Source organism: Lathamus discolor, chromosome 1, assembly GCF_037157495.1.
Source record: "Lathamus discolor isolate bLatDis1 chromosome 1, bLatDis1.hap1, whole genome shotgun sequence".
NCBI lineage: Eukaryota > Metazoa > Chordata > Aves > Psittaciformes > Psittacidae > Lathamus > Lathamus discolor.
The window spans coordinates 3063052-3074584 of NC_088884.1; the positions used below are offsets into that span (position 1 = coordinate 3063052).

At 61.3% G+C, this 11533-nt stretch overlaps 3 protein-coding genes across 5 annotated transcripts; 1 reads left to right on the top strand and 2 right to left on the bottom strand.

Moving 5' to 3' along the window:
- Nucleotides 1-355: 355 nt before the first annotated feature.
- LOC136006765 (protein SCO2 homolog, mitochondrial) lies at nt 356-1155 on the bottom strand. Its single transcript, XM_065664832.1, has one exon. It carries the CDS (start codon nt 1067-1069, stop codon nt 371-373), a length of 699 nt encoding a protein of 232 aa, XP_065520904.1. The 5' UTR covers nt 1070-1155; the 3' UTR covers nt 356-370.
- An 891-nt stretch (nt 1156-2046) lies between these two features.
- On the bottom strand, nt 2047-5589 carry LOC136008833 (ciliary microtubule associated protein 1A-like). 3 transcript variants are annotated; one of them, XM_065668673.1, is made up of 7 exons: nt 5483-5589; nt 4083-4272; nt 3742-3945; nt 3535-3636; nt 2708-2829; nt 2282-2422; nt 2047-2206 (listed from the first exon to the last, which is right to left on the bottom strand). In XM_065668673.1, the coding sequence occupies exons 1-7, from the start codon at nt 5579-5581 to the stop codon at nt 2129-2131; spliced, it is 936 nt and encodes a 311-aa protein (XP_065524745.1). In that variant the 5' UTR covers nt 5582-5589; the 3' UTR covers nt 2047-2128. The 3 variants fall into 3 exon arrangements, with proteins under 3 accessions (XP_065524745.1, XP_065524834.1, XP_065524922.1); XM_065668762.1 differs by having other exon boundaries at nt 4083-4301; nt 5483-5555; XM_065668850.1 differs by having other exon boundaries at nt 4083-5273; nt 5483-5527.
- A 581-nt stretch (nt 5590-6170) lies between these two features.
- On the top strand, nt 6171-7829 carry LOC136009001 (choline/ethanolamine kinase-like). The gene is made up of 4 exons (XM_065669113.1): nt 6171-6339; nt 6708-6821; nt 6902-7041; nt 7744-7829. The coding sequence occupies exons 1-3, from the start codon at nt 6187-6189 to the stop codon at nt 6920-6922; spliced, it is 288 nt and encodes a 95-aa protein (XP_065525185.1). The 5' UTR covers nt 6171-6186; the 3' UTR covers nt 6923-7041; nt 7744-7829.
- The last annotated feature ends 3704 nt before the right edge of the window (nt 7830-11533 follow it).

An 11533-nucleotide genomic window follows, 5' to 3' on the forward strand; every position in this document is an offset into this window, starting at 1 on the left:
CCCACCCCTATACCTGCCATTGTAGGAGGTGTCAGGCTCTGCATCTCCCTCATTCCCCACTGCCACAGGGGTGCTGGGGCTGATTCTGGTCCCTACCCCATGCTCCCTGCCACGCTGGGGGGGGGCTGTCAGAGTCCTCCCACCTCAGCACCCACCACCCCAGGGGCCACCAGGGGCTGCCAGGGTCCATGTCCCCCCCATAACTGCACCCTCGGGGGCTGTCAGAGTCCTCCCACCCCGGTGCCCACCACCCCAGGGGCCATTAGGGGCTGCCAGGGGCCATGTCCCCCCCATGACTGCACCCTCGGGGGCTGTCAGGGTCCCCCGCTCCCCGCGGGGGGCTCAGACCCACACGTGTGCTGCAGGTGCTTTATTGCAGGGGCTGGTAGGTGCGCATGTGCTCGCGCACGCTGCGCTCCAGCTCCTCGGCGCTCTTGCCGCTGCCGTAGCAGTCGAGGAGGAGCCCGTCGGGGCCCAGCAGGTAGATGAGGACGCTGTGGTCCACGATGTAGTCCCCGTCGGCGTCGCGGGGCCCGGCGCTGGCGTACACGCGGAAGGCGGCGGCGGCGGCGCGCACCTCCTCGGCGGTGCCGGTGAGCCCCAGCAGGCGCGGGTGGAAGTCGCGCAGGTACCGCCGCAGAGCGGCCTCGTCGTCGCGCTCGGGGTCCACGGTGACGAACAGCGGCTGCAGCGGCGGCAGCGCCGGGTCCCGCTCCAGCGCGGCCACGGCGCGGCCGATGCGCTCCAGCGCGGCGGGGCACACGTCGGGGCAGTGCGTGAAGCCGAAGTAGAGCAGCACCCAGCGCCCGCGGAAGTCGCCGCTGCCGCGGGGGGCCCCGCTCTGGTCCCGCAGCGCGAAGCCGGCCGAGCCCAGCGCCGCCCCCCGCAGCGCCTCCCGGCGCCGCCGCCGCCGCTCCCGCTCGCGGCGCTGCCGCAGCCACAGCCACGCGCCCGCCGCCGCCCCCGCGCACGCGCCCGCCGCCAGCGCGCGCTGCCGCAGCGGGAGCGGCCGCGGCTCCCGGCGGGCCGCGGGGGGGAGGCGCAGGCGGGAGAGCAGCGAGCGCAGCATGGCGGCGCTGGGGGAGGGGACGGGGCGGGGCGGCGGGTGACCTCCGACCTTTCACCCCAGCCTCACCTCCCTCCGCGCCGCGCGCCCTCCGACCCCTCGCCCCCCTCCCTCCCTCGCTCCGCCCCCCCGCGGCCCTCCGGCACCGCTGACCTTCGCCCTCCGTCCCCGCCGAGCCGCGTCCCGCCCGCCCCGCTCAGCGCGGGACGCACCCGGAACCGGAAGTCTCGGGGCGGGGCTTGCCGGGCCGGGAGCATCCGCCAAGGCTGCGACCCCCGCGGCGGGCCGGCCGGAGGAGCGCCCCCTGCTGGACCGGCGCGCACCGCGCCCCCTGGCGGCGCCTCCGCGCGCGGGGCGGCGATGGGGGGATGGGGTCATCCGGGGTCATCGGGGTCATCGGGGTCATGGGCAGTTATGGAGGTCATGGAGGGTCAGCGAGGTCATGGGGTCACTGGGATGATGGGGTCATTGGGGGTCATGGAGGATGGGGTTCATTGGGGTCATGGGGGCCGGGGGGCTGTGGGGTCATAGAGCCATGGGGCTGTGCAGCTATTGGTTTATGGGGTTATGGTGCTGTGGGGCTAGGAGGTTATGGCGTTATGGGGCTATGGGGTTACAGTATCGTGGGGCTATGAGGTTATGGGGCTATGGAGTTATGGTGCTGTGGGTCTATGAGGTTAAGGGGCTATGGAGTTATGGTGCTGTGAGGCTATGAGGTTATGGGGCTATGGAGTTATGGTGCTGTGAGGCTATGAGGTTATGGGGCTATGAGGTTATGGGGCTATGGGGTTATGGTGCTGTGGGGCTATGAGCTTATGGAGCCATGACGCTGAGCCAGAGCTCAGCCCCACTCCCCAGGGCCTCCTCCAGCGGAGCAGGGCACGGGCTGGGAACGGGAAGGGAGCCCCCGCAGCGTGCGGGCGGCTCTGCCCAGCCCAGGGCGCCGGGGCGGCGCAGGGAGCACGGATGGAGCCTGCGGCTGACTCTGAACTCGGCCTGTTCCCGGCCGGAGCCCCCCTTCCTGCCCGGAGCCCATTCCCCGCTCCGGCCGTGCCGCCGGCTCTAGTCGGGCACGTCCACGATGAGCGGCGTCAGGTACTCGGAGTGCCGGATGCCAAAGGTCACTCCCTGGGGCCGGCTCTGCAGGGGGGAGCACGGTGAGGGGGGGGCTCTGGCCCGTGTCCCCCCACGGCTCCCCCCGGGGTCCCTGCTGACCTGCTGGGGGCTGTACGCGCCGGGGCCCGGTTTGGTGGTGGTGTCCCCCGGCAGCACGTTCCGCGCCAGCATCGAGAACCGCGGCGCCCGGTGCTTGTACACGTCCGTGTCCACCATGCGGTACCGGCACGGCCCCGGCGTCTGCGGGCACGGCAGGGGGACATGAGCCGGGTATCGGCACCGCAGCCAGAGCCTGCACCCAGCACCCTGACCCCCCAGTAGCCCAGGACCCTGACCCCCCCAGTACCCTGCCCCTGGTACCCAGCACCCGGTGCCCTGACCCCCAGCACCATCACCCTCCCGCAACCCTGACCCCTGGTACCCAGCGCCCTCACCCCGCAGCCCCTCAGCATCCTGACCCCTGGACCCTTGGCTCCCTGACTCCCTTTGAGCCCCAGGCCCCATCCACCTGATTCCCTGCCCCACCTTGCACAGGTCCTGGTAGAAGGTGCCGATGGTGCTGCGCCCCGACACGGAGTAGCTGGGGGCCGAGGTCTTGTTCACAACGCGTGGGCCCAGCATGGGGGGCAGGTGATAGGCAGCGGGGCCTGGGGATGGGGGTCAGTGGGGGGGGCTGGGTGACAGCCCCCGGGAGGGAGGGACCAGCCCAGCCCAGCCTGCGGGGAATATGGGGGAGGACGGGAGTGTCCATCGCATCCCGAGGGGATCATGGGGTCCAGTGCAGGGATGAGGGGGCTCCCATCCCATAGGTGATGGTGCAGGGATCCTCAGGGTCCCATCCCATAGGGGATCCCATCCCATCCAATCCAATCTTACCCCATCCCATCCCATGGGGATCATGGGGGTCCGATCTTATCCCATCCCATAGGGAATCCCACGCTATCCATCCCATGGGGGATCATGGGGGCCCCATCCCATCCCATGGGGGATCATGGGGGCCCCATCCCATCCCATCCCATGGGGGATCATGGGGGCCCCATCCCATCCCATCCCATGAGGGATCATGGGGGCCCCATCCCATCCCGTCCCATGGGGGATTATGGGGGCCCCATCCCATCCCATCCCATCCCATCCCATCCCATCCCATCCCATGGGGGATCATGGGGGCCCCATCCCGTTCCATCCCGTCCCATGGGGGATCATGGGGGCCCCATCCCATCCCATCCCATCCCATCCCATCCCATCCCATCCCATCCCATCCCATCCCATCCCATCCCATGAGGGATCATGGGGGCCCCATCCCGTTCCATCCCGTCCCATGGGTAACGATCGTCTCGCCCCCGCGCTCTCACCCGGTGTCTGCTGCACGGCCCCGTGCTGGGTGCGGGAGCGCAGGGAGCAGGCGGGGGCCGTGGGGAACGCGACCCTCCCGGCGCGCTCCGGCGAGTACCGGCCTGCGGGGGGGGGGGGGGAGGCTCAGCGCGGGGCCACGGCCCGGCCCGGCCCGGGGCGGGGTGGGGGGGGGGGGGGTGCCCATGGAGGGTCCGGGGGGGTCTCACCTGGGCCGGGGGTGCTGAAGGGCACCGGCTCCCTCGGGCGGCTGCGGATGGAGTAGGCGGGGGGCGCGGCGCGGCCCCTGGCGGCGGTGCCCGGCGGCAGCAGGTACACGGGGCCCGGGGAGCGCTCCGGCGGCCGCCGCTCCGCCCGCAGCCCGAAGCTGAACGCGGGAGCGCGCTCCCGGGACGGGTCGTGCTCGCGGAAACCTGCGGGGCCAGCACGGGGGCGGTGGCGGGACCCCAAACACCGCAACCCCCCCCCCCCCCTCGGACAACACAGACCCCCCCCGCCCCCCGTTCCCCGCAGCCCCCGCAGCCCCCGCATCCCCCGCAGCCGCACTCACCGATGCTGGTGGGGAGCCCGTACTTGGGCCCGGGGCCGGTGTAGAGGGCGGCGATGGGCCCCCGCGGGCGGTGGGGCCTCCAGCTGCCCACCCAGGGGCCGTCCGACATGGGGGACACTGCGAAGCGAGCGCCCGCCCCAGCCCGCACCTGAGTCTGCGGGACAGGGGACACGGAGCAAGGGACCGAATCCTGCGGGACAGGGGACATGGCACCGGATCCTGCGGGACACGGGACACGGTACCAGACCCTGCGGGACACCGGTGCCTCGCACAGGGACACGAGGCTCTGCAGCCCTGCCACAGCGGGAGCGGTTGGCACCGGCACCGTGTCACCGGTGTCACAAAGGACGGGAGTGGATTCTGCAGCCCCTGGAATCCCCCTGCTCAGCACCCCGCAGGTTCACCCAGCACCCCATGGACACAGGCCCCAGGACTCTATGGATACAGCCCCCAGCACCCCACGGATGCACCCCCATACCGGGGGTCCCCCATCCCGGGTTCAGGTCCCTGTGCAGCCCCTCACCCTGCACAGTCCGGCTCCAGCCTCTCTCCTCCCCTGGTTACCGGGGCACCGGCACAACAAAACACTGGGCAGCACGGGGCAGGGTGAGGGGGTACAAGGACATGGGAACACAGATGGGGATGTACATGGGTATAGGACCTGGCAATGTACATGGGGGTGAGGAGAAATTCAGGCTGAGAACACTGGGGCTGTGCAGCCTGGAGAACAGAAGCTGTGTGGAGACCTCAGAGCATCTTCCAGTGTGTGAAGGGGACTACAAGGATGCTGGGGAGGGGCTCTTCACTAGGGACTGCGGTGACAGGACAAGGGGTAACGGGTTCAAACGGAAACAGGGGAAGTTTAGATTGGAGGTGGAAGCTCTTCCCTGTGAGGGTGCTGAGGGGCTGGCACAGGGTGCCCAGAGAAGCTGTGGCTGCCCCATCCCTGGCAGTGCTCAAGGCCAGGTTGGACACAGGGGCTTGGAGCAAGCTGCTCCAGTGGAAGGGGCTGGGGCTGGACGAGCTTTGAGGTCCCTTCAACACAAACCATTCTGCGATCACCAGCTCCTCCTCCAGCCCTTCCTGCCCCACGGCCCGCACCTCATCCCTCGGGCACCCGACGGGGTGGCTCTCAGCACCCAACGGCTGGGTGTGAAGCCCTGGCACGTGCCGTAGGCGGCACAAACGTTACTGCAAGAGCCAGGAACAGTTTCACTGGGGGGGCAGCTCCCCCAGCGCTGAGCGCGGCCCCGGGTCACGCACGGCTCCGCGCTGCGGGGCAGCGCCGTGCCGCTCCGGCCTGGCCTCACACCACCAACCCCGCAGCCCCCGATCCAAACCCCAGCCCAGCCCGCCCCTTCCCGCAGCGGGACTGAGGACCACAGGACCACGGAACGGACCGGACCGGCAGGCACCGCAAGGCTCAGCGATCCCGGGCGCGGCACACGGCTTTGCCTCCACTCCCCCCTTCCTGCGGCCGGCCTGCCGCGACAGCCCATTGGCGGCGCTCTGGAACGTCACCGCCCGACGCGCTTTCCCATTGGCCAGACAGGGGCTCCGCTCCGCCCCCGCACTGTGCTCCGCCCCTCGGCCGGCCCGGCCGACCGCCAGGTACGGGCCTCACCGGGACACGGCGGGGACGGGGACCCGGCCCGGTTCCTGCGCCCCGCGGAGACCCCGCCCCGGCGGCAGCGGGGCCCGCCCGGTTCCCCCCCCCTCCCCATCCTGCTCCCGGTGCCTTCCCCTTGCCCCCATACTGGTGTCCCAGTCTCCCTGCCACCGGCTCCCAGTCGCTGCCCCAGCCGGTCCCTGGCTCCCTCCCAGTGTCTCCCGCTGTGCCCAGTTGCCCTCCAACTGGTGTGCCAGTCCCATTTCCAGTATCCCCAGTTGCCGCCCCAGCTGCTGTCTCTGTCCTCCTCCCAGTGTCCCCCAGTGTCTCCCATTTGCCCAACCCCGAGTGTCCCAGTGCCTCTCTGACCAGCCTTCCAGTGTTCCCGAACTGTCCCTGGCTGGTGTCCCAGTGACCCCAGTTGCCACCCCTCCGGTGTCCCACTCCTCTGCCAGATGCCCCTGTCGTGATGCCCCCATTGTCCCGCTGTGCCCCATGGCCCCGCTGTCGCGGTGGCCTTGGCTGACGCGGGGCCGCAGTGCAGGGCTCAGCAATCTGCTGTACAAGTGCTGGATGCCCGGGCAAGTGCTCAGCGTGGGGGACGAGGCGCGGCAGGTCCTGCTGCGCGTCTATGGGGCCATCCTGCAGGTCAGCACCTGCACCCCGGTACCCCCAGCACCCCTGGTAACCCCCTTACCTTATGGTAACCCCAGTATCCCTCAGTCTCCCCCCATCACCCCGCAGCATGTTTGACACCTCCCTGCTCCCCCCACCACCCACAATCACCCCTCAGAACCCCCCAGCTCCCCTCAGCATTCCCAGCACCCCTATCAGTCCCTGGTACCCCCAGTACCTCACATATTCCCAGTATCCCTCGGTCTCCCCCCATCAGTCCCCAGCATCTCCAACACCCCTCTGGCATCCCAGTGCCCCCCATCACCCCTGGCACACCCATATCCTGTGGAGCCCCCCCGGAACCCCCATACCCTGTAGTCCCTCCTTATCCCTCTGTGCAGGGCCTGGACTCGCTGGTGCTGCAGAGCGTGATGTTCGCTGTGCTGGCGGAGCGAGCACTGGGGCCGCGGCTCTTCGGCGTGTTCCCGGAGGGGCGGCTGGAGCAGTACATCCCGGTACGGACCGGGGGGCCTCACCCCTGCCTGACACCCCCCTGGGGCCACCACCCCGCTGAAACACCCCCCACCGCCCCCAGAGCCGGCGCCTGCGCCCCTAGGACCTGCGGGACCCCGACATCTCCGGGGAGATCGCGGTGAAGATGTCCCGGTTCCACAGCATGGTGATGCCCTTCAACAAGGAGCCCAAGTGGCTCTTCGGGACCATGGCGTGGTGACGGTGGGTGCCATGCGGCTCCTCGATGCCTGGAATCCTGTGGGATCCGGGAGCGGGGCACATGGAGGCTCCCCAGTGGCCCCGGCTCTGTGCTGGGGACACAGGGGATGTGGTGGGGAGGCAGCACCCAGGGGTGTCCATGCAGCCACCACCACCGCACTTGTCTCTCACCCTGCAGGTATCTGGGGCAGATCCCGGAGCTCACCTTCCCCCAGGCAGAGCAGCTCAGGCAGTTCAACCAGCTCAGGAAGTACAACCTGGAGGCAGAGATGAGGAGCCTCCGGTGAGCGGCGCCGCGCTGCTCCTGTCTCCTTGCTGAGCTCCTCACAGGAGCCAGGGGGGAACCGGCTTCTCTGGACCTGGTCTCTTCCATCCCATGCCCTTGGTGGATGTCACCATGAGATGGCTCTTGGAATGGTCCCCACGTCCCTGGGGCAGGGTCTCTGCCACGTTAGATATGAGGCAGAAGCTCTTCCCTGTGAGGGTGCTGAGGTGCTGGCACAGGGTGCCCAGAGAAGCTGTGGCTGCCCCATCTCTGGCAGTGCTCAAGGCCAGGTTGGACACAGGGGCTTGGAGCAAGCTGCTCCAGTGGAAGGGGTCCCTGCCCGTGGCAGGGGTTGGAACTGGAGGAGCTTTAAGGTCGCTTCCAAAACAAATGATTCCAGAATTCCCTGATGCTGATCCTGTTTCTGCTCTCTGATCCAGGCAGGAGAAGCTGCCCAGCTCCCTCGGTCTGGATGGGAAGGATGCCGATGCCACCTTTGGGGAGGAGGACATTGATGAGATGGTGGGAGCTGCAGCTCCAGTGCCTCTGGTGCTGCTTTTGTTCCGGGGCTCTCTTGTGCCCCCCGGACCCCAGTGTTCCCCTGTTCCCTGCAGGCCAATGACCACGTGGTGGAGCCGGCACAGGAGCTGGGGCTGGAGCAGGCGCTGGACACCCTGCGCACCAGCAGGTACACGAGCACTTCCAGGCCTTCTGCCTGCCTTTGGCATGCCGGTGAGGGGGGACACCCCCCCAGGCACCCCTGAAGCACAAAATCAGCCTCTGCAACTCAGAGTTATAAAGCAGGTATGTTTATTGCGGTGCTGGGTGCAAGGGGGATCGCTCCTCCTAACTCGCACACCGAGGGGTTAAGGAAGCAGATAGTTATATACACACAAACATGCATATTCACTAGGTTCCCGAGAGTTGGGAGGGGCTGTTACAATTAGTTTAGGTACTCATTATCATAAGTCTCCTCCCTTTTGGTGCTTGCACACTGCCTTCTGATGGTCGTGGGCAGATGAAGTAAGTCTTACGGTGCACTTTCCACCTTTGGCACAGTTGGATGCCCCAGTAATCACAAACCTAGCTGAAACCAGCCAGATCTGTAAGTTTCTGATAGCTGACAAAGATTTAGAACAGTGTGACCTTCGTACAAAATTCATTGCAAGCAGAACAGGATGGGCAGACAAGGAGTATCCCAAGCTAGCAGATGTTTGGGAGTCACTGTCTCCAAACTAACTGATAATTAGCAGGATGGTCACTCATTAGAAGGATGGAAAGAAATAATTCACCCTTTTGTAGACTACTAAATTCTGTTGTCACACCACAGACTTACAACACAAACATTGTTCTCTATCTTAAGACCCAAGTTTAAAAGTATCTTAACCCTATGTTTTCCAGGCACTTGCTTTCCTTATATTAAGCCCCCCCTTTCTTTTACCTTGGCAAATTCTTTTGCTATAAACTCCATTTTACTCAGGAGTTCTGGCAAAGTATTTACCACTTTTGACTTGTTGTCTAACCTTCTGTCTTTTCCAATCTTTATAATCAATTACGGACCTTTTACAACACCAAAAAGAATACTCTATCATGCCACAAGTAAGCAGTGTTAAAACAATTAGTATTAAGATTTCTGCAACCAGTTGCCTCAACTAGGCGAGATTAGGTAATCATGAAGTTAACTTTTCCATTTTTCTTCAAAACCCCAAGAGGTATCCTGCTTGGTCATTGCATGAAATATTTCAGTTTGTTTCCAAATTTCCTCCAGATCTGTTTCAATTCTGCCACTTTGGTCTATAGAACCATTGATTGTAGAACAAACCCATCCTTGTGAAGCACCTAAGGTGCATGCCCCCTCCCAGCTGGGGTAGAGTCTAAGGAGCATTTTCTCCACATAACCAATACCATCCTTTCCCTTCAGGAATGGGCCACCACTGAACTACGATACCATCTATATTAATAGTGTGATTGCAGTTTGAAGAGTGACCTACACCTGCGGCATTGCTTTGTACACAGGTACAATATTCTTAACCCCAGTCTCCGGATCTGAAAGGGTGAATTGGATAATCCAAACCTGTCGCTCTTGTCCCTAATATTCTATTTAATGCCAACAAATAGCAATAACCTCCTTCGCTCAGTAATTCAGAAAAATCTATTTGCCACTGCTGTCCTGGATAACTTCCTCTCCCAATTGTCCCAGTTTGATTCCTATTTTACAGTTTTAGGATTATTCTTAAGACAGAGCTGACATTGTTTTGTCACTAATTGAACTATGGTGTATAGATTCCTTCCTATAATTTATATACAAAGAGTTGCTACCCAATGAGTTTTATTATGTTCCTCCTGAACTAGCTTCCAGAGTTGATTATAGGGAATTACAATTCGCCCATCAAGTATCTGAACACAACCCTCTTTGTTTTCCTGTCTTTTCAGGTCTTCAATCAACTTTTTATCCTCTTTTGAATACCTAGGTTCAGATTTCTCAATTGTCAGTTTGCCGTCAGGGATTAAGGGAATGATTTTAGATTGTTCAGATGCTCGTTTGGCTTCGAAATCGGCCAAATTATTTCCACTTTTCTTACTAGGGTCACCTTGTTGATGCCCTCTACAATACATAATAGTTACTTCCTTGGGTAGCTGAACAACAGTTTCTGTAGCATGTTTAATCTGTTTCTCTTGTGTGTTCAAAAGTCCTCGTTCTTTCCAGGTAGCACCATGTGCATGGACCACACCAAATGCGTACTTAGAATCAGCCCAAATATTGATCCTTTTGTCTTTAGCCAATTCCAGGGCTCTTGATAACGCTGTTATTTCTGCCTTCTGGGCAGAGGTGTTTGTGGGTTAAAGGTTTAGCTTCTGTTACCCGTGAAGTGGTGGTAAGGGCATATCCTGCCTTTCGTTCACCATTTTTCATGGAGCTACTACCATAAGTAAACCAAGAATCAAGTCTGGTCGGCTTGAATATACAGTCTGTATAGTGGCCAAGCAGTCGTGTGTTAGTGGTTCTGTCGATTGTTCCTGCAGAAAGGATGCTGGATTCACCACATCGGTGACCACAATTTCTGTATCATCATGTTCCACAAGGGTGGCCTGGTACTTTGAAAACCATGATGGAGATAACCAGTGCGCTCCTTTCTGTTCCAGGGCTGCTGATACCACATGGGACACTAGCACAAGTAATCTTCTGTCCCCAGGTGAGTTTGCGAGCCTCTTCCGTATTCATGACAACTGCTGCCACAGCCCTCAGGCATCCGGGCCATCCTCTGCTTGCTTCATCCAGCTGTTTTGAAAAATACTGCCCTTTTATAGGGTCCTAGTTTCTGAGTGAGGACCCCCAAGGCTGTTCCTTGTTTTTCATAATATAGCTAAAAGGGTTTGGTTACCTCTGGAGGTCCCAGAGCTGGAGCTCTCATTAGCTCTGTTTTTGAGTTTCTAAAAGCCCCCTCTGCTGAATCGGCCCATCCCAAAGAGGGAGGATTTCCTTTTAACAGTTCCTATCGTGGTCTTACCAGAACACCATAACCATGGATCTAAAGTCTGCACCATCCAGTCATTCCCAGGAACGCCTGGAGCTCCTTGACAGTCATGGAGTTTGGCAAACGGCTTCTTTTCTAGCAATTCCAAGTTCTCTCTGTCTTCCTGTTACTTCATATCCTAAGTAGGAGAGAGTTTTGAATGAGTTGGGCCTTTTGTTTGGATACCCGATAACCATTCAGTCCCAGGAAATTCAGTAATCCCACCATCCACTGGACACGTTCTTCCTTTGTTTCTGTGGCAATTCCTAGGCCATCCACATGCTGTAACAGAGTCCCCGTCTGAGTGGGAGGCTTCCATGATTCTAGTTTTTGTGCTAACTGATTTCCAAAAATCGTTGGACTGTTTTTAAACCCCTGGGGTAATACCACCCAAGTTAATTGAGTTTTCTCACTTAACTTAAAATGTAGTCAAGAAGACATGGGTATTATGGCACCTCTCCCCTCCAACTACTTCCATCACTACATTTGCTTTACTGCATCTTCGCTTGGGTTGTATTATACTTGATCTTCATACTTTGGCTGTATTCTGTACTGTGAATATGTGGCAGTAACATCATCACGTGGCAGTAACATCATCACATGGCTGCACCCCAGCATCTGTGGAATGATCGCTACCTCACTCTTTCCAGTCCAAGCCTCATTATCTGTTTCACGCCAGTAAAACTCTTCTGGTCTGAGTAAACAGAGGTAAGGA